This window comes from Saimiri boliviensis, chromosome 4 (genome assembly GCF_048565385.1).
Source record: "Saimiri boliviensis isolate mSaiBol1 chromosome 4, mSaiBol1.pri, whole genome shotgun sequence".
Taxonomy (NCBI): Eukaryota; Metazoa; Chordata; class Mammalia; order Primates; family Cebidae; genus Saimiri; species Saimiri boliviensis.
In genome coordinates, this window is record NC_133452.1 from 43,596,304 (window position 1) to 43,622,907 (window position 26,604).

The following is a 26,604-nucleotide window of genomic DNA, read 5'->3' on the forward strand; positions in this document are numbered from 1 at the left end:
AACAAATCAAACGCAGACTAGAGATGGGTATGAAATCTTTAGACACTACCACCTTTCTTCTGCTTACCCTAAAGGTCCAAAGCAAGAATGGGGGTCTTCCAAGTTTCCAGTGAATTTGAGAGAGATTTGGTTGTCAGTCGACGGAAGTACAGCCCAAAGAGCTTTTGTAGATTTAATTAAGCTCCATTATGAGGCACTATTCATGTCAATTCTGGTCTGGGCATGAAATAACAGATGTTTCGTTCCTTCTCAAGCTTAAAAAAATTTTGAATGCAAGAGAGAGAGAAAGAGAAAGAGAGACAGAATGTGTTGGACCCTAACAAACTGGGGACATTTACTTTCTCTCTTTTATAAAGCAACATATTCTCTTCATTAGAGTCTGAAATCAAGTAGGTTCTGCTTTTGGAGAAAAATGGTAAGTAGGACATTGCTAATTCGATAACAGTTGTTTAAGAATGTTGTTTTATAACTGAGTTAGCAATAAGGATGTCAAATAAAGCCTGAGAAGTGAGGGTCAACGTTTATTTGTACTGTACTCAGTGTCTATGTCTATATCCGACTCCTACCCTTCAATCCCAACCAGATGCCACAAATCTCTTCAACTTCTGCCTCTTGCTAAATTCATCTGTAATCTTTTAAATATCAAGGACTAAAATTTCCAAACTCAATCACAGGAAAACTATTTAGAAACAACTACTTTTGATTCTTTCAGAATTTATGCCAAAAATATTAAACCAATTTACCTCAAATTTCTTCACCTTTTCCATTGTGATCAAGCGCCTTGATGTGTGACTGGAAAGCTTCTGCTCGCAGTTGCTAATGAGTTTCAGGCAAGGGTGCCAAGGCACCATCTCTTCAGTGTATCTGCAGAAAGAGCAGCTGACTGTTAGGAACACTCACATGTGTGGCCCACAAAGAATCATAAGGATCACCCAGTGTGATGTGGGATGTCCTTCACTACATGATGTTTTTCCCACATATGCTAACTGTCCATATGATCCATAAACTACCTACAAACAAAGTATCTTAATTTTATCATATCTCAAAAATGCAGTTTAATTTTTTAACTATAGAGTAAGAGAGAAATATTTTAAGTACATTTTGTTGAAGAATGCCAAACATTCAAACCACAAAAGTACAAGCTGATTCCACCCTACAGAATTCCGTAAGAGAAGATGGACAAAAATACACTCAAAAACATCCCTTGACATTCATGAAGGGTTGATTCATCCGTAGATTTTTATAAATTCCCAAAGTATAAAATCTACTACAGCATATACTTTACTCTAAATGAAATACCTCTGTACAATTTTGTTAACATCTCGAGACCTCTATTAAGTTTGTAAATATAGAACTAAAGTTATTTGTAAAATTATTCAAATAAACTACAACTAAAATAGACACTACAGGTTACATCAATCTTCTGCTCATATGAACCAAAAAATAAAACGAAAACTATGCCAGTGAGTGGTGGAGACTGCTGCTGTACAGCACATGTCTTACATGGATGGAGATAATGACAATGTCTAGAAAGCAGGATGGTCAAGAGCAGGAGTTCAGAATCTGGCATCTGACAGGTTGCTAGCATCAATTTTGGCAAAAGAAATAGTAACAGAGGTGGGGAAATAGCTATGGAACAGAATGTGAAAGAACAGCAAGGGAGGGAGGGGACTCAACAGGCATGGGTACTTTTAAGAACACTGTGTTGCCAGTATTTATTTTTCCTTTGCAATTTTTATGCCTTTTTGGATGATACCTGCACACATTTATTAAACAGGTAATCTTAAAGGTCTGATCCAAAATAGGAAAAGTGCTGATTAGCTTTTCATGTAAAGGACCACAATCTCAGCTACCTGTTTTAATGCATCAATACTGTTTTCATCACCACTCTTTCATGAACTTTTCCAGGTCCCACTGACCTTCAACGAGCTATCCCTATTACCTAAACCATATGCTCAAACCCATCATCACCCACTTCCCAAGCATCATTCATAATGCACTTCAGTGGAAAAAATTTATTCTCAGTGGAAAGAATTATCTTGAAGTCATTCTCTTGACTTCTTCCTAAAGCTTTCCAGCAAGTAATGAGCACTTCAGATTTCACCTCTTCTAGTAATTCCTTAATGCTCACTGCATAGCCAGAAATGTTGTACTGACATCAAGTTTTGAATCTTTATGCAACACATTTATGACATGAAAGAATACATTTTTTTTTTCTTTTTCAGAGACAAGGTCTTGCTCTGTTGCCCAGGCTGGAGTGCAGTAGAAAGAATATATTCTACACCATAGTTGAGACTAAAATAAAAAGCACTAATGGAGGAAAAGATATAGCCTTGACCTTAAGCTTACAAACTGTAGGATATATAGATGCTGGAAACTGTGTGTCAAACTAAGTAATATACCCTTTTACAAAAGAAAAAAATCTTTTACTTCCTGGTAGACTGACTTAAAGTATTTTTATTAAAATGTCACTTAAATAAGTACAAGCATAAATTAGATACAAACTATTTATGTTTAAATCCTAACTATAAAATCCTGAAAGTAAATTTATAAATCAAATTCCAGAGTACAAAACCAATACAATTTTAATTAACATCTACGACATGAGTGGTGCTAAACTGCTGAACTAAGCGGCTGCATTTGGTTTAAAAGCAGAAAACCATGTTTACATGTTTTATATTATCTTTTTGACTCAATCTTAACTCATTTTTAGCCATTAATCTATTAATTAATTTATTATATTAATGAGCCAATCAGTTTAACAATATGCTCCCAAAGTACCATACTAAAAAGATTAAAAATAGCAGTTGAAACATTCTTCGGCTGGGGACAGTGGTTCTTGCCTGCAAGTCTAGCACTTTGGGAAGCCAAGGTGGGTGGATCACCTGGGGTCAGGAGTTCAACACCAGCCTGGCCAACATGGTGAAACCCCATCTCTGCTAAAAATACAAAATTAGCCCCAGGCATGGTAGTGCATGCCTGTAATCCCAGCTACTTGGGAGGCTTAGACAAGGGTCACTTGAACGTAAAAGGCGGAGGTTGTAGTGAGCCAAGATGGTGCCACTGTACTCTAGCCTGGGCAACAAAAGTAAAACTCTGTCTCAAAAAAAAAAAACTTCACTGTATATTTACCAATATATTTCATTTCAAAGGACTGTTGACAAATGGTTAAGCAGAAGGCATAAATCTGTATTTTGCCTGGACTATTATGACAGTACCAAATCCTATCTTAACTCCCTGTTTTTATTAACATCCCCCTACAATCCAAGTTATCTATTTAAAAACGAAATAATCCTTAATAGGCAAATCCACAGAGACTGACAAGTGGTTGTCAGAGGTAGGGGATGGTAATTGCTAATGCCTATGCGGTACTTCTGGGGCAGGGCTGGGGGGAGTATGAGGAAAATGTTCTGGAATTACCAAGTGATAATGATCACACAACTTTATGGATGAACTAAAAACCATGAAGCTGTATACATTAATAGGGTGAATTTCATGGTATACAAATTCTATTTCAATTTTTAAAAGTAATAATTGTGTACATAGGCCCTTAGATTTTCCGCAAATCAATTTTGACTGTCACTCATTTTCCTGTGAATCGTCATGCTTCAACTACTTTCCAAATGTCACTAGAATTTCAGCTCCCATTTGAGAAACAGATTTCGCATTGATTAAACATTTACTGAAAACAGCTTAGGAAATCACTTTTTCCTCTTTCCTAAGAGATGAAAAACATGTTCTCTTCACTGATTATAGCCACCACAAAGTTCATCTTAACTATGATCAAAATTTATCTCCAAGTCCTACTTTGGGGCACATTATTAGCTTCTTTCCCACCCTTTTAAAAATTTTTAATTGATGAATAATTGTATATATTTGGGGAGTACAATGTGATATTTTAATATAAGTATGTCGTCATGTTATCACTAACACTAGCAGTTAGATTTCTGTAAAGGTCACCTTTTATAAAGAAACGCTGTTTCCAATCACTTCGAGCGTTATCTATGTACAATGAAATCAGGTAAAGCTAAATGGTATGTGAAGCCTGGGCAAACAGCTACACTCACTCAGTAGCACACTGACTCCTATGACATCAAACACACATGGATTGTATGTGTACACATTGGACTGACACCCTGTACACATGATTGTAACACAGATAATCTGGGTCACTTCCAAATAGTCAAAGTTATAAATAATAAACTCACAAATGCCAACAGTCTACAGAAATTGTATGTGCTAAGTCTCTGTAAGTGGTAAAAACAAGCTACTATGAGAGCGCAGAGGAAGGACTGATTAATTCTGCTGAGACGTATCTGAGATGGTGTCACAGAAGTGTTGACAATTAAGCCAGACCTTGAAAAATGACTAGAATTTTACCAATTGAGGAAAGAAGAAAGGGCATCTCAAACAATGGAAACAGAACAAATAAAGGTGAAATGACATAAAATGCACAGAGTATCCTGATGTTGGCAAAACGTCTGATATTGTGGAGTGGGAAGAGTCTAGACTAGAAGGAAAAAAACCAGCATAAGTTTCTGAGTAGCAGTTTCTTTACTGCAATTTAAATAGTCAAACAGTGAGAAAATTCTTTTCAATTGTTAGCTCTCATAATTTTCCATAGATAACTAAGCTTTTAGACAGTATTTTGCTTTCATGTCTTATACTTTTCAATTGATCCTGGGTTAAAATAATACCCGGACTTTGTTATAATGTAACTTGGATCATATAACAGGATTTGGCTGAGAGTAAATTAATTCAATAATAGAACTAATAGCCTACATTCACTACACCAAAAATACAGAAGTCTTAAAATTAAACTATACTAAGGTACAATTGTAAATTGAATTCCTTTTTACTCCTGGTCCAATATAAAGCTACATTTTCAATATAACATAATTAAATGAATTCTAAACTGTTTTATTCAGAAGAACATTATTTCAAACTTTTGCAGACGACTTTAGACTCAGATTCATCCTGATACCGTGTTATTTTCAAAACAGTAAAGAATTTTCAAAAGAGTAAAGATCTTGGATAGGAAAACAGTTCATTTTTTCTAGCATAAACTCAAGAAAAATTTAGTTCACTATTAATAATTAATAAGATCACTTTAGGCTTAAAGAGAAAAGACAATTGAGGTCTAATAATGAACATCAGGGGATCTGAAAATAACTCTCTCCAGGGGCCAAAAACTGAGGGAAATAAATGCCACTGAAGTCTCTCCACATGTGTTAGCCAATAACGAAGAAATCCATCCATTGATAAAACATTTAAGACAAAAAAAAAATCAGTAAAACATGTCTCCCTTTTCTATTTCTAAAACATCACTTGGGTTATGTGTTTGGAAATCTTCCTTTGGCTAAAATTACTAAACTAGAGAAGTCATTGCAGAAATATCCAATGGCAACTTTTTAAAGTCTTTAGAAGTATATTCAGTTTAAAGAACCTCCAATATTACTTTTTATAAAGGAATAAAAGAACTCCAAAATAAATTCTTAAACACCTATGATTTCAAGTATTATTAAACAATAAACTACAAAACAATCAACAGTCAGATATGCTAAAAAGGAAGGAATTCCATAAAAAACTACTGAGGATATTTTCGAAGGGACAGAAGAGCCAGCTTAAAAAACTCCCACTGGTCAAATCTGGGACAATTTGAGCAACATAATACTACTACTGATGAATTACAACCCAATCAATAATATAGGAATCCATGACTCCATACCACTATAAATTAATGAAATAAATGGGGCAGAAAGAAAAGCTCTTTCTTATACAATACCAACTTCCAAATGCAGAAGAAATGATGGAACAGAAGAATCATTTGGCAACCACCACAACAGTGGCTGTCAACAATGGAATCATCAATCTGAGTAGTGATCTGATGAAAAACAAGATATTAGTGTAATCTTGTTATATTTTCCCATAAAATAAAAATCAAAGAAGAAAATGATGATTCAGAGAGGAGAAATCTGACAGAGAAGAGCATGGACAATCAAAGTTAACATTACCAGGAGGAGTGGCTTTGTGTGCCCTATGATGTGCTGAAAAGATCATGTCTGTGATATTCTTACCAAGAAAGCATTACCTCAGGCTGGGTATAGAGGAAATATCAGATGACCCCCGGTTGAAGATCAACCTTCAGAATATAAGCTATGTCCTCTACAAAACTGCCAAGGACACAAAAGATATGGAAAGACAGAAAATATTCCGGACCGGAGAAGAACAAAAAAGATAAGATAGATGATTACAGTACATTTTCCTACATGGATTGCAATTGGTAAAATTTGAATGGGGTCTATAATCTGGATGGTAACACTGTTATCAATGCTAACATCCAGACTTGGAGGGCTGAGCGTGGTTAGATAGGAATGTTCTTGTTTCTAAAAAATACAATGATGTATACAGGGGTAAGAGGGCACCAAACCAACAATTTCTCAAACAATTTTAAAAAGATTAGTGATAATAGATATGTGCAGGAGTGGGTGGGAGGTAGATACATGCTAATATTGGGAAAATCTGGATAAGGGTAGAGATGGGAGTTTCCTGTATTGTATTTGAAACTTCTATAAGTTTGAAATTATTTCACAGTAATTTTTTTTTTAGCCCTGCAACTTGAATTAAAACAAAAAGTAAGTAGCTTGTTGCTGGAATTCAGTTTGTCTAAGGCAGGAACCATTTTTGCAAAGACATGAACAAATATATTCTTATCTGAAAATATTAATAAAACCTCACCTATCATTTCATGTACTAAGTATAGGAGATCAGGCAGGATGTTGAAATAAGTGAATATAGCACTGGGAATAAGGAAACAAATTAGCTCGCTGGATTTTAATTTTAGATAGGTCATTTCACTCCTTAATTAAGTTTCCTTATTTCTAAAAGAGGTTAAATGAGATTATCATCAGCAACAAAACAAACTCAGTGTTAAGGGATCTGGGTACAAATGTATTATTCTCTCTCATCGGCTGATAATGATATGCATAACTAAAGTTAGGCCACGGTAATGGATTGCTTGAGCTTAGAAGTTTAAAACCAACCTGGGCAACACAGTGAGACTCCATCACTACAAAAAATTTTAAAAATTAGCTGAGTGTGGTGACGCATGCCTGTAGTCCCAGCTACTCAGGAGGCTGAGGTGGGAGGATCACTTGAGCCTGGGAGGTCAAGGCTGCAGTGAGTCATGATCACACCACTGCACTCCAGCCTGGGCGACAGAGCAGGACCTTGTCTCAGAAAAACAAACAAATAAAAAGACTATTTTATACACATTTGAAGGCAAATAAAGGCTATTACAAATTTAATACAAAGATGCCCCGAATGCAAGAAAAGAGAAAGAAAGAATTACACTAGATATGCAACATTGTAAGAAAAATAAAATTAAGACTACATACTCTGGCGTATACACCGGCAACCAATAGACGAGTCTTCCACCTAACACGAGGGTCTCAGCTGCGAAGTTTAATAGGTCAAGAAACATATCACTCAGGTGATAATTTAAGGAAACAGGAACATGGCTTTCTGGACTACACAAAACAAAATTTCAAAATCAGTGAAAAAGTTTAAGGCTGCTAAGTTAACTACAGAAGCAATATGCTTCTTCCGAAAGTAGTAACACAACATATTTAAATTTCACTTACCATTTTTCTATCCCCTTTGGTATTTCCTTCTGTGAACCTGTTCTTCTTGTAGATTCTCTGATACCATATGGAGCTAGACAGAAAACAAAGGTAACACAGAGAGTCAATAGTCACCAAATCACTGATGAAGGGCAAACAGACATGCTGCCTTCAAATGTGACACCCTAAGGACACACCACCACCAATGCACAATTTCAACCAAAATGTACAACATAATGACTTCGGGGAGGAGCAACCGTCTTCTTAAAACATGTTGATGCTAAAAAAGTTATTGAGAAAGGCTGCAGAAGTGTTACAAATTAAAGGAGGCTTCAAAGATATCATTACTAAATACAACACCTGACTCTAGAGTAGATCCTGTCCTAGAGGGAAAATATATGCCATAAAAGATACTACTGAGTCAATTGACAAAACTGAATGGCAAACTGCAGATGATATTATTTTATCAATTTACTGAAATTGATAACTATTTTTGCTAAGAGACTACCTATATTCTCAGGAAATACACACTGAAGTATAGGAGTAAAAGGCCACAATGTATGCCACTTACTCCCAAGTTGATCAGGAAAAATATATATAGATGTATTTTATATAAGTAAACACAGAGTGAAAGAGCAAATAATAAAGCAAATTGTTAATTAAAAAAAAATCACCAAATTTTCATAAAGTATATTCACCACTGAAGCCATAATGCCTTGATAATTTCTCATTTGTTACATTTGAAAATATCTAAGTTAGCAAAGAACTAAAGACAGCTGAGATAGAAGGGTTCAGCTTTGCCACTATTTACAGATTTACTGTCAAATACTATAGAAAAGGCAGACCGTTTCTTAGATAGGCTGCCTGAAAAGCTCACGACCTCATGAAGCATGGGAAAATAAATTTTCACGCACAATCCTGAAGCTCAGTGGGTTCACAGGCCCAGTGGTTCCATAGAACCCTAAGTTTCTTGTAATGCTAGAAAGGCGATGCCAGTGAAAACAGGCACTACAAAAACATAAATACTTACACATAGAGAAATGTGTAATATCTGAAACTCTTGACACCATAATTGCAAATGACATTTGAGCTCCAGCTGGTATAATAACCACCAATTATATTCAATACAAAAACAAATATTAAATATATGCCTCAAAAAAATAAGCTGAAGGGAAAAACGGGTGACAAGTTAACATAAAAGGACGTAAAAGTGGATGGCAAGTCAATATATTTGTTTAGAAAACAAAAACAGTAAACCTTTAACAACATATTTAAGTTTTTTTGTTTTTGTTTTTGAGACAGAGTCTCACCCTGTCCCCCAGGCTGGAGTGCAGTGGCACAGTCTCCGATCACTGCAACCTCTGCCTCCTGGCTTCAAGTGATTCTCCTGCCTCAGCCTCCTGAGTAGCTCGGATCACAGGCACTCACCACTATGCCCAGCTAATTTTTTGTATTTTTAGTAGAGACGGGGTTTCACCATGCTGGCCAGGCTGGTCTCAAACTGCTGACCTTGTGATCCGCCCGCCTCAGCCTCTCAAAGTGCTGGGATTACAGGCATGAGCCACCACGCCCAGCCCGTAGTTAAGTTTGGAATCCACACTACCTTCATAACGAGATGAGGAAGCTGGGGGTGGATGGGAGAAATACTGACAGGCTGGCATTTTGTGCGTGTGTTGGTGAATTTTGTACTTTAAATGTAAATAATTTTACAAAACTAGTCCTACTCCTATTTTTGTGTAAAAATAAACTTACGATCAGTAATGATTGCATCAAAATATGTGCCCTTTCTCCAAGAAGGTTTAGATGCATCTGAAACGAGGACATCAAGGTAATACTTTTCTAAACCATACTGACGAAGATTGGCCCTAATGTTTTCATCTGGTCCTCTCCATTTCTGGTTTTTCCTAGTAGCCTTTCCTGGAAGGGAAGAAAAAGGAAGAGAGAATGTAATAAACAGTATTCTTATTTCCTGTCATTTAGCTAAAAGTAATGTTTTAACTCATTGAAACCTACATTTATTCAAAATTGGCTTTCATTTAAAATCTTAATTTTATATATACAAGTATATATTTTAATTTCAACATAACAGCAAAATGTACTGATGTCTAACTTATCTTGTTCTGTCACCTTTCAAGTAAAACTGCCTTAAAACACTCATTCGATAGCTTCAAGTATGATAGAGTTGAAGAGAATATGGTTCCTTCCTTCCTGCAGTAAACAGTCCTGTGTAGAGACAGTGATGAATCAGATAAATGAAACAGAAATGAAGAGACCTAACTCGGGAAACGCAGCAGTTGTAACCATGGAGAAGGGAAGCAAATGGAGACATTGCTAACTAATGAAAAGTTAAAGTGGCTACGGATGGAAGACTAAAGAAGCTCGTAAGTTCCTTATTTAGGAGACATGATAGTTTAGGATGATGACACCAGTGATTAATATCAGAGGAACTAGGAAGAAAAACAAGCTTAAGAAAAAAGATGGGACTCATTTGAGATATATCAATCTTGATGTACCTTGAGTTACCTGATGAACATTCAGAAAGAGATATGCAGTGGAGACATGCAGCAGGTAGTTGAAGGCCAGAAGATACATACTTTGGAGTTATCAGTAATATAATCTTAAACTGACTCCATAAGGCTGAATAACCTTTTTTTGTTAACTTAGAAGGTAGTTACATATTTGCTCTATAATTATTCTTGTAAAATCAAAAAAAGAATGACATGACTCTGAAAAACATGCAATGTGACAGGAGAAGTGGTCAAAGATAGGTAGACACCTGGAAAAAATAATATATAAACAGAAATCAAAGAAAATTGCAGGGCCTCAAGTAGACCAAGAAGAAACAAAGAAGTAGAAGTACCACCCGCGGAGACTACTGTCAAGGAAGCCACGAGTGGCTGTATGAAGGTCAACATTGTCAAATGCTATAAATCTGTGGTCTTAGTATGTGTTTTCAGCAGAATGTGGTCTTAGAATGTGTTTTCAGCAGAATGACAGGCACAGAAGCTTGAAAATAATGGGAAGAAGAGAGAGTAAAAGACGAAGAACAGGAGACAGCAAGTTAATACCAGTTTTTCAAGAAGTATTTTGGCAAAGGGAGGAGGAAAACAAAGTGATAGCTAGAAAGCCTCTAAAGATTTGCTGAACAAACAAACAAAAAAAAGTTTTATACTTTTAAAACAGGAGAAACTTGAGAATATTTCAGGATAAACTAAGAGATCAGAACCATAGGAAACAGACAGCATACCTAACAGTATCGTGGATCAGCTCTAAGGAAACTCTACCTCAATCAGAATTCCACCCCAGTAGACTGAAGGTTACCACATAAGTTTCCAAATATAACTTTAATAAATAAAAATGCAAGTAAATTATACAAGACAATTTCCTCAAAGGAAATATACTGCTTCTACTAAAAGCAAACTGGAATAATTCCTAGTACTTTTTCTTTTTGAGACAGAATCTCACTCTGTTGCCCAGGTTGGAGTGCAATGATCTCAGCTCACTGCAACCTCCACCTCCTGGGTTCAAGCAATTCTCCTGTCTCAGGAGGCCTCAGCCTCCTGAGTAGCTGGGATTACAGGTACCTGCCACCATGCCCAGCTAATTTTTATATTTTTAGTAGAGATGGGGTTTCACCATGTTAGTCAGGCTGGTCTCAAACTCCCAATGTCAGGTGATCTGCCCACCCCAACCTCCCAAAATGCTGAGATTACAGGCGTGAGCCCCATGCCTGGCCTAATTCTTAGTATTTTTTAAAACAGATTTCAGATAAAGAATATCTTTTTCTTGCTAGCCCATTTATGTACACCTAATAAATGATAACTCCTTTTCCTAATAAAGGTTACCAAATTCTTTACAGTCAAGGTAGGGAAAGACACAGGTCATCAGTACAAGATATCAAATTACTTCAGCAAAAGAAAATAAAGTATAATAAATGCTCACCAATATAATAACTTATATTTGGTGAGGAAAAGGAAAAGATTATTGAAAGGGCTAATCCCAGTTACTATAATGGAATACCAACATAAACACAAATAATCTCAAAATTATCAAGAAAATCACATTTTTAATACCATTAAGCTATAAGGAAATATTTTTTCAGTTTAATTCAATTCCATCCAATCACACATCATTATTGAAGCTTCTAGAGTTTATTTTCCATAATTACCTAAAAAGTAAAGCAGATGACTGTTTCAAGCACCCTCAGTTTAAGGCAGAATCTTTAAAGTTACTTTAAAGATTATCCAATGATAATCTTATAAAATACCCATTGAAATCTTACAAAAACAAGTAAAATTACATCACAATTTTGTATTTGAAGATTAAAATAATGTCATATAAAACTACAGTTGACCCTTGAGCAACATGAGGGATAAGGGATGCCAACTCCTCACACAGTCAAAAATTCACATATAACTTTTGAATCCCCCAAAAACTTTACTACTAATAGCCTAATGATATACTTACTTTATTTAGGAAAAACAGATTTACTACTCATTAAGTGGAAGTAGATCATCATAAAGGTCTTCATCCTCATCATCTTCAATGTTGAGTAGGCTGAGGAGGAAGAGGAAGAGGAGGGATTGGTCTTATTGTTTCTGGAGTGGCACAGATGGAAATAATCTGAGTATAAGTGGGCCTGTGCAATTCAAACCTGTGTTGTTCCAGGGTCAACTGTATTTTACTTTTTTAAAGGCATATTTGGTACAACAGCAAAGACTACAATACTGTCTATAATCTCTACTCACCCAAGCCATGAACTGTGTTGTAGTCTATGTCTGTCCCGTATACATATGCCCCAAAATGAGCAGATGCTATCAGGAGGCCACCTGAAAAATCACACAAATGGGTAAGTCCCAAACTCCTGTGTATTCCTATTTAATTCATCCAGTCTTAGAAACTAGCTGCAGGCAGAGTATCCTGGAATGACACTGGTCATAACATATTTAATAAACCTCAGGACTAAAAAAACAAAACCCTAAGCTATATTCGCTAAACTGATCACAAAGTGGAATAATTAATGTATACCTTGGCATCATTAGTTTAATAATGCACTATTTATGGAAAATCATATTTTTTGGGGTCAAAATAATGTATATTTAGACATTTTCATCTTATTTTGAGAGCTCTACACAAAAGCATTTTGCTCCTTTCTTAAAAATGAGAATATAAGGCTATTTACACAAAGAGCTAAAAATAAATATAATAAATTCTGACAACTGGGCTCGAGTCCCACTGAAGTCAGAGTTTCAAACGAATAAAGAAGGCATAATTAATATGTGAGACATTAGTTCTTACAGAAATTAAAGGTTAGGATATATTTTAATTTTTGTAAGAATTAACTATTTTAATATATAGTTACTCCTGTAACCAATCAAGTAATTATCTCTTATTTTAAATTATAAATATAAATTTCTGAATAACAACTATCAAGCATGCACAAAACAATTAATAAACTTTTTTTTATTAGTGCTGTGACCAAAGAAAGAACTGTCCCAATACAATCTGACTAGACAAAGTAATGTGACAGATGTGACCAGCTCACACATGAAGAAAAATCTTAATAAAGGTTAAAATAATAATGAAACTCTTTAAAATAAAAGATAATGGTATTTTTAAATTAAAAAATTGTACAAAATTAAACTTTTAATAATTGTACTTTTAATTAACTTCACTTTTATATATATATATATATTTTTTTTTTTAATTAGGATTGTTGCATAGGTACATACATGGCAATGTTGTTTGCAATTAACTTCACTTTTTAAAATCATTCAAATTAAAATGCTTTTAGTGCTTGGGCAAGTTTTAATTAGCTTTACTCTAGGAAGGTCTGCTAGTCAAGCTGAAATCACAAATATATTCTTAGACTACAAAATATGCACAGACTTGGACAAGGGGAAAAAACTAGGGCTCTTTCCTTCACGTCCTTTTGAGATGCAATCTCTAAAACTAAGATGGGTAGTGCCTCTGGAGGATCAAGATTCATAAATTAATGGGGTTCCTTCCATAGCTATTTAAAACATAGTCTGATAGCATGGACTTAAAAATACTTGGTTCATGAAAATTATAACTGACTAGTTCCTATTGGAATCCATGAAGAAGCGACATGAAAGACTAAAAGTACAGCAGAAACCAAAACCTAGGTCTTCTCACACTAACTACAAAAAGCATTCATGTGAGAGGGAAGGTTAAAAAGTTCTTGTAATTCTTACTCTGGAAATGGAACACTCCATATTTAGGAAAGGCAGCATATGTGATGACTTGGAATACTCACAAAGTCACTTCACCCAAATTACAAGGAGGTACTACAATTCTGCCAGTTAAGGCAGATACTCACCTAGAAGAACTAGTTGTCAAGGGGAACAGAAAAGCTTTCCTGTGCTTCCTTAAACAGAACCTTATCCATTTGGTTAGAGTGAGTTTTGAGAAGACCCAATTTACAAGTACACTGCTGAAAGGAGATGAATAATCTGTTAGACTATATCTGATAGTTAACTTCGTGTCTTTTACGCTTTTTTAAAAAATTAAATCTTAATAAATTAGCTTCTCTGAACTGGTCACTGGCTAATCATTGGTAGTCATCTAGTTGTTCTTTTGATGAAATTGAAGGGCTTTTTACATTTAGTTATGCCTCAGTTGGAGTTTTTTGGAGGGGCTTTTTGGTGGAAGAAGGGGTACTAAAAAGGAGAGTGAAGTGTCAAGGAGGCAAGTAACATGACTCACTCATTTCTTTTTATGTTTCAAAGAGTAAAAATACTGCCTATGTGATGTATACTAGAAACTCAGTGTTTCAATTTCTCATTACTTAAATTGTAAGCACTTTAAGGTTAGGGTAATATCTTACAAACAAAAGAATACAAGAAGAATTGGAATTTGTTCTAAGATGTAAAAAATTATTCATGATTTTCATCTTTAGAGAACTAAGTGGAAAGCTTTGCAATAGTGGAAAAATGAGACTGGGCTTTGGTTTTGCTGAGAGAAAAAAAAAAGAAAGAAAAATGGCAATATTATTGTATCTATTTTATCTTTCTCAAAAAAAAAAAAAAATCTACTTAAACAAATTAAACTAGCAGGCTGAGCAAAAGAATACTGCTAGACAATGGGATTCCTACTAGACAAACCATGATATTTCAGGAAGAGGGGACTACAAAGGGTAGTAGGGAAAAAATGGGAAACAGAATATTACACAAACTTACAGAGATCCATTACCTCACTCTCCTAACTTTCTCTTTTTCTCCTCATTTTTTCTTCCTAGAACCAGGATAGTCAGTTTCCTAACACCTAGTTCCTGTGTCCACTATTTTGCAATGATAAAACTTCAAAAGGAGCTACACTACTTTCCTTACACCTATGGGTCAACTGAAGGTGGACATGGCCAACGAGTATACATTAGTCTCCCGAGTGAACTGTCATGACTGGAGGAGCTGACTCACTTGACAGAGAAGATGAGAGGAAATCAGAGCTACGACTGCAGAGCTCTGTGCTACCTAAAGCAACTGGCATATACTTGTACATATTATTTTAATTATAAACAAAGAATTAGACATTTATAATTTTACATTTCAATATCCTTGTCTGCTGCTATCCCCTGCCAACAGTTGCAAATTATTAGTATCTTTTAAATCATCCAAAAAGAATACTAAAAAATGAGTTTATGGTCAAATTCTTCATCACCACCATTTAAAATTAGCTACATCTAACATTGTTAACCAAAAAGGCATCTAAAATCTTATCAAAATAATAATTGATAAGTAATAATGATAACCACTATAGTTCACTGTCTACCATGTGTCAGGCAACTTCCTAGAAATACTACATATGCATATTGCCTCATTTAATCCTCACAATATATTAGTATTACCATTTTACAAATGATGGAATCGAAACCCAGACAAGTTAAGAATCTTGCCCAAAGTCACATACTAATTGGTAAAAAGATTTAAACTTTGCTCTATTTTCTTTATATCATACTACCTCCTTTGGGATTAGCACCAATTGAAGTAAATACATATTCACTCACCAATTAGATAAACAAAAGCAAAGTATGTTAGTAAACAAATTATATTAAATTAAGTGAAGCTACCTACTCTGTTAATAAGAATGTTATATATACCATTCACAAGTCCTGTACTGTATCACAGACAGGGCTGTGCCATTAATAGGTATTCAGTAAATTCATGCTGATCATTCCTTTAGCCAAACTCACAACAGAATAGTGGCAATTCCCAACAACTGAGAGCTGACACGATGCTATATCTCTTCCCCTTTGGGAAAGTGGAGACACATACACACAATTTTTAAAAAATCTTACTAAAATGAAAACCAATGCATTTATTAAAATAGAAAGAAAAATGTGTTTCTGCCATTCATAATGTCATTCTAAACAGCAGCAAACAGTCTAAAAGAAAAAAGGAAAGGTATTTAGGCAGGAAAAAGCTATATTTCTCCTTTCAGCCTCCTAGAAGCTTTCTACTCTATTCTATATCCCTGAGAAAAATCACAAACCATGAGTAGTAAGTGGGCAATGCATTTGGGAAACTACATACATTTCAATTTTGTACCTTTAAGAAGGGGATTAGACACGTGCATTTTTTCAAAAAAACTATTTAAAAAGGCAACCAAAAGAAAAAATAACAAATATTTTGTGAAAACTATGGCCATGGAGGAGGGCACAGAGCTACTTATTTCTCCAATCCTTCAGAAGGTACTACCCATCAATGAGGCAAAAGACCCAAGAGAAGACAAACTGCTTAAGACCTGTATCTATTCATAATTACTGGTTATTATATTTCAAAGCAAAAGCACCAAAAATTGACTGACGTCCTAAAGCTATATTTAAACTACAAACACAAATTAATAAATTGTGTTTTAGCAGCACCTTTGCAAAAATCCTCCTCTCATTTTCCATTAACTGTCTTATATGAATAGTCAGATGATCCAAATATACCACCCACTGTGAAAAGCTGCCCTAAAGGAAACAGAAACAGGTCTCCTTGCCCCTCAACACACTACAAATGGTCCACATATTGACAGCTGTGAAGATAATTTCAAAATATACCTAGCCTTATCTATTCAACAAAAAATATAATCCATATTGGCAACCATATTTTTTAATTCTGTAGTCTAGTCTATTTGTATGTATATATATTAATCATTTTGTTCATGTATATAGCTAAAAGAATTCTTCTCAATTGACAGAAAAAGCTTTTAAAACCCAAGATTAAGAATAAAAGCTTTCGCATTTGGAAAAAGATAAATTAGATCCATTTTTCACATCATACAAGAGAACAATCTCCAAATGAACCTGAGATCTAAGAAGAAAAAGTGTAAAACTACAAAAGTACTAGAAGAAAACACTAATGAATTCCTCTACAACTTGAGTGTGGGGGAAACTTTTGCATGGCAAAAATCAATTAGTAGCAAAGTCAAAACATAAATGACAAGCTAAGGTAAAATACTTGCACACACATCACAGAAAAAGAGGGGGAGTATGAGGGGGCTGTATCCCAAACTTACAAAGGACTTTGAAAAATGAGGGGGAAGAGACCAAAAATGCTATTGAAAAATGGGCAAAAGACATAAAAGACAATTTTTTAAAAAGTAGCCTTTAAAATACAAAAATAAATAGCCTTTAAAATACAAAAAGTTGTTATACTTCATTCATAACCACAGAAATACAACTTAACACTACATTGAGATATCATGTTTCACCCAACAGAACAGACAAAACTTCAAAAGCTTGAAAATATACTCTGCTGGTGAGACTGTGGGAAAACAGGGACTCTCCTACAATTGTTGGTAGGAATCCAAAATAGTATAATGGAGACAAATTTGGCAATATCAAATGAAATTGCATATGCATATACTCTTAAACCCAGAAATCCTACTTGTAGGAATTTACCCTAGGACAGGGGGTTCCAATCTTTTAGCTTCCCTGGATCACACTCGAAGAAGAATTATCTTGAGCCATACATAAAATATATTAACACTAATGATAACGGATGAGATTTAAAAATAAAATTGCAAAAATTCTCATAATGTTTTAAGAAACTTTACAAGTTTGTGTTGGGCCACATTCAAAGCCATCTGGGCTGCATGTGGTCCACAGGCTGCGGGTTGGACGAGCTTGCCCTAGGGCTACATCTCCAACATTGCAAAGGTATATATATTCATAAGGCTGGTCATTACAAGCATTATTTGTAACTGTAAAATACTGAAAACTACCAATGTCCAACTATAGGAGATTGTTTGAATAAATTACAGTACATATACTCATGGAGCAAAACTATAAAAGAATAAAGACAATTTCTATGAACTGACAGGAAGTGATTTCCAGGAAATACTATTAAGTGAAACAAGCAAAGTTAAAACTAACATACATACTACCTTTTGTGTAAGAAAGTAGTGGAAATAAGAAAATGTACATATATCTGCTTATCATTACAAAAAGAAACACAGGAAGAATCAACTAGAAAACAATGAAGTTAGTCACCCAAGAGAGGTGGGAGAACAGGCTGGAAGGGTTATAGAAGTTAAGTGACACCTCTGAGTACCACTTCTTGTATAGTTCTGACTTTTTGGAAGCAAGTGCATCTTACACGTATCTGAAAATAAAAGTAAATCAACAAGGAATGTGGGATGGGGGATAAAAACCTAAAACAGAGGGCAAACTGAACAAATTAACCCAAATGAATTTTAAATGAAAAGGGAAAAAGCAGGCACAGTACTTGAGTTTACCACCTCTTAAGGTAAAGAACTGAAAACATATCCTGAACTCTTATTCACAGGATTTTTTTAAGTGGCACAGGCAAAACAACTGTGAAACTATTTCAGATATGAGAAAAAGAGTAAATGCGCTGATGTAGGTATGAACCAGAGTTCTCACTGTGGAGGAAGGTTCTCACTGTGGAATAATAAAGGTTTGGTGATTACCAAAAAAAAAAAAAAAAAAATAGGGTAGTCAAAAAGATCTGTAAAGACTGACTACAATTTGTAGTATATGTACAAATTCAGTGTCTAAAATATGTATATGTCCGTGTATGTGCATTACACAGAGTATACAGGAACATATACAAGTGTATTTGCATATTCACTTACATGAATACTAGGTACATATGCATATGTATTTTCTAGCTTGTCCACTGAAAGTATCTATAATCCAGATCTCATCTCCCCACTAAAAGAAACAAAAATTCCTTGGAGAAATGATTGATAACAGAACTTGAACAAATAGAAGAGAAAGGAAGAATGTACTCAAAAGAAAAATAGATAGGAACATGTTACAAATACAGATTCAATGTGAAAGGGCTCTGACTGGGCAAATCACAATTTGAGCAACAAAAGTAATTAAGAAACTTAAGAAATGTAATGAAATATAGACCCACAGGGTTAAAAAGGGGAACACACTAGTTCATATTAACAAACAATTACAAAAACAGATACATGGAAGAGAGGCAAGGGCTCATGCTTACAGCAGAATAATGAATGTTGACTTGTAACTGTGGAGGGAGCACTGGAGTTGGAAAATCATCCCTTTCAAACCATCCAAGTAAAGAATGGTTCAGGAAAAAAATTATCAATGGCTTCTAAACCTGGTAATCTGAGTGGTAAGAGGAGATTTGGATAAGGAATGGAATACTACACGGACTTAATGTGTCTCTCCACAGATTGCTTAATGGCAAGAATAACAAACAAAAAACAGTAATTGCACTGTTTATGATTATGAGTGAAAAAAATCAACCACCACCTTGACCAGATGATCAAAATTACCAATACCCATGCAGGGCAGAATGCCATCATGTACACACCTGAGAAGGACACAAAAAAATCACTGATGCAGCGGTCCAGCTGGGAATGTATAACCTAACCCTAATCTTGAGGAAACATCAAACAACCCAAAATAAGGAACAATTTAGATAAAAAATAAAGGGAAGAGAAATACCATCTTGAAAAGTGCAAATTTTATAAAAGAAAAAGAAACTCTGGCTGTGTTTCAAATCAAAGACATCGAAGACATATTAACAACAAAATATAATACCTGATCCTAGCCAGGAAGGGGAAAAGGATGCTAGCAAAAATATTAATATTATTGGGTCAACTGGCAAGACTGAAATATGAGTATCAAAGTACTATATTAATACATCTATTAACACTGAAAACGGTACTGTGGTTATATACGAGTATACAGCCTTATTCTTGAGAAATAGGTACTTGAGGGGTAAAGGGATACGATAGATACAACTTTCAAATGATGCAGGAAAGAAAATATTACAGAAATATAAACAAATAGAATAATTAATAAAGCAAATGAGGCCAAATGTTAACAACAGCTTAAATTAAGGATACACAGACGTTCTTTGTTCTACTTTTATTATTGTAACTTTTCTGAAAGTTTGATATTATTTCCAATAAAAAGTTTAAAATTTGGGGAGAGGTACTTAGGATAATAAGGGTGGGGAAGAAAAGGATATAGAGTATGTTGAGGGTGTGTGATATGGAGAAACTGGCACAGAAAGACTCACCAGTGAATTAACTCAACAACAAACAGAGAAAGTCATGCTATCAGTTAGAAATTTCTCGACCTTGATTACTACTTCTTTCTAAGCATACGTGGTCATATTCCTTAAGTTAGTGTAATAGTTGCTTGCCAGATCCTAATGCAGAGAAGCAGCTCTAAGTTAAGAGCCTGAGCTCTGGAGCCGGACTGCTCGAGTTTGAATCCTATGAAACCAACATACTGTATAACCTTGGCCATTCACCTCTCCCTGTGCCATAATTTCCTCAAGAAAGTGTTTTAAGTATCTCCATGTTAGGTGTTCTAAGAACTAAACTAGATAGCAACATCAGAGTGTCCAGCATAGCACCTGATACATTTACTATTCAATAAATGTTAGCTCTGCATTATCACTGCTCATGGGGAAAGATGGCTATAGGGAGAGGCTCCAACCACAAACTCAGCCGTAAAATGAGTTTGGCCAAACTTAAATACAAGTATTTGCTAGGTATGGGTAAGATCAAGAAAAACTGAATGAAGTACGCGGTGGCTCAAGCCTGTAATCCCAGCACTTTGGGAGGCCGAGGCGGGTGGATCACAAGGTCAAGAGATCGAGACCATCCTGGTCAACGTGGTGAAACCCCGTCTCTACTAAAAATACAAAAAAAATAGCTGGGCATGGTGGCGCGTGCCTGTAATCCCAGCTACTCAGGAGGCTGAGGCAGGAGAATTGCCTGAACCCAGGAGGCGGAGGTTGCGGTGAGCCAAGATCGCGCCATTGCACTCCAGCCTGGGTAACGAGAGCGAAACTCCGTCTCAAAAAAAAAAAAAAAAAAAAAAAAACTGAATGAAGTAGGAAAAAGTCTGCATGGAGTCAGATGAAGTACACTTGGAGTTTTAGGACTTCCATATAAAATTATCCCAGTCATATGCACAAAAAACCAAGGTCACTGCCATAGTGACCAGGCTCTAGCCCACTGATACTTAAGACACTTTTCTTATTTTCACACTTACTTATAAACCTCCACTAACAAACTCAAAGATAGAATATATTAACTATTTTTCTCCATCCACATATATGGTTATTAATTTGAACATGGATGAATACATTTTTTTGATCTTGTCATTCAAGTCTGTCTTTCACCAAGAGTTTTCCTATTTAAATAAACTATACGGCTTTACGGCGTTTCTACAACGTATGGTATTGCAAATTTTTCTGCTACAAAAAAATTAGACGGATGTTCTCTGCTACTGTTTATCTGGAATAAAACCCATACAATTCTATCAGCATTATCTTTGAAGAGGCAAAAGTGTTAAATACTAGCTAATACACAAGTATGTGGTTGTCTTTTGGCCACTATCCAAACACAATTAAAAGATTATCCATTTACTCTTTTAGCAAAAATATTACCATGATCTTCATTTAATCTAAATAAGCAACACCTCTACACTAGCTTAAAAGTTAAATAAAAATACCTGTTCCAACAAATGGATCAAAGACAATATCATTTTCTTTCACTTTTCCATGGTTAGCCATAATGAATGACAAACCAGCATCCATACTTGTATTTCCAATAAAGTGTCTCTTTTTGACACTGTATGACTCAATAAGCTCTCTCTGTCCATCTGCAATCTAAATCAGAGATATTTCTCAAGTTAGTACAGTCATAGGGAACAGACAAGATAATCACTCACAGTAAGACCACTGCATTTTGCTGACAAGAACTTCTTTCCACTTATTACTGCTCTAAACTTATTTGTTTAAAATAATGTAATTGAGGTAGTTATGGACAAAACCTTTTGTTTCTTAATGTCATTCCATTTACTTTGTCTTTTCAAAACAAGTATGAACTGAATTCGAATGCAATTATTCCACAGGTAGTTGCTAAGGTATGTCCATTTCTTTGTTCTCCTACATAACAATAATCTCTAACGTAAGTCACAACTTTCACTCACAGCTTCCAATCACCCACTTAAAGCCTCAGAGAAGTCGACAGAACTGCTCTACAGTAATTTCATTTCTTTTGGAATGGAAGACCCAGATTGGAAATCTCCACATATGAGATCCCCCAACTACCAGAGCACTGTTTTCTCTGATTAAAAAAAAAAAAAAAAAAAAAAATCAGTCCAGATTTTCTTATAAGTCTTATTTCAACATTTCCAGGTAGACCAACTCCTCCCTATATTTAACACGCCTCTTGCACTTCATAAGATCTCTGGGGAAAACCAAAACAAAAGACAATCACGCTCTTCACCAATTTTATGGATTCTGACTCTTTGGCTTACAGTTCTCTTTAGCTGCTTTATAGTTCCACATATGAGTCAAATACAAAGGCCTAATACGTAGCTTTCAAAAAAATAAATTGACATAAGTAGAAACAACACTTGCTCACCCATCTACCAAAATAAATATTATGTGGATTCTCAGGGATGCAGTTTGGGTCCAAACCATAATCCTCCAAAACAGAGAATACATGTTGTGGTTTCTTTAAATTTACTTTTCCTTCAAATGGCAGAAATTCAAGTGCCTAAAAAATAAAAGAAATGCTAATATCTTACAAAGATTTACAAGGAAAAATGGTGCTTATCTAATAACATTACCTTGTAAGTCTGGAGTCAATATTAAATAAAACATGAAAAGCATTTAGCACAAAATGTGGTACAAAATAAATACTTAACAGAAATTGGGTATTCTTATATATCAACAATGGCTAGACTGCTTCATTATGTAGGTTTTCTGTTTTGCTAAATTTACTTACGTCTATTCGCTTGATTTTCTCTTCTTGTGTCAATGTCTTATTGAAAGTATGAATCTTTATTTTATATGTAGAGTCTGAATGTAGAAATGGAACCTAAAAGGAAATAAGTTTTTTGAGCATTGTAGTTCTACAGAATCTGCACACATGCCTATATAAAACTACATTTTATTACGCACCATCTTCTCCACAGGATAAGTTTTAAGAGAACTGTACAGCTCCTCAGGAGATTGTCCATGACCCCATAGTTCAAATATAGACCTAGGAAATAAATGATTGGTACTAACCTCAGTAAAGAACTTAGTTCACACAGTAATACATAGTCTTTTTACTAGTTCTTTATGCCCACTACACTAATTACTGCTTATGTTTTGTAAAGTATAAATGAAAACTATGTATCCTGGAAACAAATATAACTTAGGCCAAATCACACATAAAAGTTGAACTTGACATGGAAAGAAGGAAATTCAATAAGTCAGGATATTTTCCAAGTTTTCATATTTTTAGAATAGAACAAATGATACACTAAATTCAGTTATTTTAGATAAATGGGTAAAAAGCCACAGAAAAGCCAATTTTTCCCAATGTCTCCTCCATAATACAAAGACTAATGACCAGATAAAAATGTCATTAATATTTAGCTGGCCAGGCATAGTGGTTAACGCCTGTAATTCCAGCACTTTGGGAGGCTGAGGTGGATCACTTGAGTCCAGGAGTTCAAGACCAGCCTGGGCAACATAGCAAAACCTTGTCTCTACAAAAAAAGGCAAAACATTGGCCAGGCATGGTGGCACATACCTGTAGTCCCATCTACTTGGCAGGCTGAGTCCTGGAGTTTAAGTTTATGGCTCCTCAAGACTAAAAGGAGCCATAATCATGTCACTGCACTCCAGCCTGGGCAAGAGTGAGACTCTGTCATGCATGCACATAAACACGCAGGGACACACACACACATGATTTTAGTAACTAAGTTACCCAAAATGTTGATATCTAATAAGGTATATTGTTATATTTTTCACTCTTTTTGTGGCATGCTCAAAATATTTCATGTCAAAAATAAATTAACTTTCAATCCCCTTCTAGCACAGAAAAATCTGAATTTAAGTTGATTTTGAATCTATGCTTTTATAAAAGTCTATCTTTGTTCCGGTATAATTAAATTGTGAATTTTATCCTTTGCAAATGAATCCTTCCTTTTCTATTGAATTTACAGAGAAAATGCTTCTACAGTCATACTAATCTTACTTAGCTATCATTTAACGTATACCTCAGCTACACAAAATATAGATAGTAAAAAGCAATGAACAATTATATATTATACAATTGTTAATTGTACCATTAATCAAATATATGACTTAGAAGAGGTTTGAAAGAAACATGTAAGTTCTTAGTATTCCAGTGGCTATTTTAAACCTAACAAGCAATTATTCAAAGAGTTTTTTTAAAAGTTATGTTTCTGTTTTCTAGTCATTTTTATTTCATAAGACCTGTTAGCAAGCATCACTGTAAAAGATAAAAGGCTTCAGGTAGTTTTTAATAGGATGAAGTTAACTAAACATAGGGTTGTATTCAATTCCATAATATAGCAATTACATATGACTATATAAAACATTGCTAACCATGTTAATAAAACTAGATATATGTAAGTTCTTATTTGCATTGCATTAGCAAATATAATCTCTAAGGAAAAGAAAGTTTTCAGCAATCTGCCAAAATGTTCAGGAAGAAAAAGCAGCTTAAAGATAACACGAGCTGTTCGATCTTTAAGATATTAGTTAAAAATACAGTTTAATTTTCAAATCTGATGACAGAAAATTTTCCAATTATATATATATATATATAAAGAAATGGAATAAAAGAGCAGATGCCAACGATAAAATCTAGAAACACTGAGGATAAACAATGAAGAGCATCATCACATTAACTCATACCAAGATGTGATATTCTACCAATTCTTTTCTCTACCAGCTGAAATGGTATAACATATTTTATGGCAGTCCTCGCTTTTTGTTACCCGACACTTCACTAATCTGCTCGTCCAATTAAAAACCATCTAAGAGAAAAGCATGTTTGAATTTTCAGCACTTTGGTTATAATTATATGTGGCATTTATCCTATGTAAGAACATAATGTTTATATCTGATACTATACTCCCACATAATATGGAAGGTCAAAAAAATTACTCTAAAACAAATGTGTCTACAGTTCCCCAGACACTCTTTCCTCCTGGGTTTCAGCAGGTTAAGTCTCCTCTGGTCTCCCACCGCCACCCTGTGGCGGTTGTATGTAACTGCAAGCTAAACTAAGCCTCTACACTGCATGCCAATGCAGCAAAAAGGAGGGCAGAGTAGTTAACAGAAGTACCAGTATATTCATGCAGGACAATATAAGTTTCTCTTACTTGGCACACACTGTCCGTTTCATTAAATTTCTTGCAATATCTTCGGAGGGAATGCTAAGAATCCAAAATGGTGACTGAAAGAAATAACAATATGAAGCTTAATTGAAAGTGGCTCCATGGCCTCATACGCTTTTATTCAAGAAGTCCATAAGGAGAAGCGCCTATTTGCTACTTTCATGTAAGAATACTGATCTGACTGCAACCAAAACAGAAATCATTCCAATAGTAAAAAAGTGCATTAGAATAATATGGTAAAAATGTTTTTATAATGACCCTATCAATGAACATATCTGCAAATTAAAGATGAATTTTGTATTTGCCCTTTTACGTAGCTTTACTAAATGAATTAAGGCATATTATATACCAAAGTATAATCTTGAAATTCATCATGGCTAATCATTCCTTAGCTATTTTATTTTTAATTTCTAAGTAATGCATTTCTCAGTTGCTAAATTAGACCTTTTTCTAGGTAGTTGTGGCCATCTGAGGGGTAAAGGAGGGGCCCTTTGAAACAACTATGATGGAAAATCTTACGTTATTAAATTCTCATTAACTTTTACTTTATATTTTGTCTAGGGGAAAAAAGTTCCCAGTGCATCCAGGGTGTTTTCCCAATTCTCCATCCCAACACCCAAGATTACAGACACTGGTAAGCTGCACCCAGATAACCTTTTGCCAGAACACAGCAAAAATCCGAAAGGATCCTGACCTCATTTCATCACCTTTAGCCAATTATATCCGGTCTCCTTCCTTCCCTCCTCCCCTAAGTGAAAGTCCTTTAGGAACAAAAGTCCAACAGGACTTTCAACTTAAGCTCTTTTATCTTTTGCAAGAAATCCTTCCTGTCACACCCAGTCTTTTTTTTTCAACTTTTAAGTTCAGGGGTACATGTGTAGGATGTGCAGGTTTGTTATATAGGTAAATGGGTCCCATGGTGGTTTGCTGCACAGATCATCCCATGACCTAGGTATTAAGCCCAGCATCCACTAGCTATTCTTCCTGATGCTCTCCCTCCCCCAGTCCCATCACCCCCAACAAGCTCCAGTGTGTGTTGCTTCCCTTGGACCTGCCCATATGTTCGTATCATTCACCTCCCACTTATAAGTGAGAACACGTGGTGTTTGGTTTTCTGTTCCTGCATTAGTTTGCTAAGGATAATGGCTTCCAACTCTATTCATGTCCCTGCAACATGATCTTGTCCCTTTCTATGACTGCACAGTATGCATGATCTCGTTTCTTTTTGTGTCTTCCATGGTGTATACGTACATTTTCTTTATCTAGTCTATCAGTGATGAGCATTTAGGATGATTCTATGCTTTGCTATTGTGA

At 35.1% G+C, this 26,604-nt stretch overlaps 1 protein-coding gene across 8 annotated transcripts in view; it reads right to left on the bottom strand.

Annotated features, from left to right (window-relative positions):
- The window catches only part of TRMT11 (tRNA methyltransferase 11 homolog), a 291,709-nt gene that overhangs the window by 257,621 nt on the left and 7,484 nt on the right, over positions 1-26,604 (bottom strand). For 4 of the 8 annotated variants that reach the window (XM_074397506.1, XM_074397505.1, XM_003932394.4 and 1 more), the window contains exons 3-12: positions 25,276-25,349; positions 23,054-23,135; positions 22,878-22,970; positions 22,512-22,646; positions 21,595-21,751; positions 12,371-12,451; positions 9,375-9,539; positions 7,644-7,716; positions 7,398-7,529; positions 744-864 (exon numbers count right to left, since the gene is read on the bottom strand). In XM_074397506.1, coding sequence (XP_074253607.1) covers positions 744-864; positions 7,398-7,529; positions 7,644-7,716; positions 9,375-9,539; positions 12,371-12,451; positions 21,595-21,751; positions 22,512-22,646; positions 22,878-22,970; positions 23,054-23,135; positions 25,276-25,349 — 1,113 coding nt within the window. Of the gene's footprint in view, positions 1-67; positions 255-743; positions 865-7,043; positions 7,530-7,643; positions 7,717-9,374; positions 9,540-12,370; positions 12,452-21,594; positions 21,752-22,511; positions 22,647-22,877; positions 22,971-23,053; positions 23,136-25,275; positions 25,350-26,604 lie in introns of those variants that run through there. The other 4 variants (XR_012517189.1, XR_005578891.2, XR_012517190.1 and 1 more) reach the window with 4 other exon arrangements.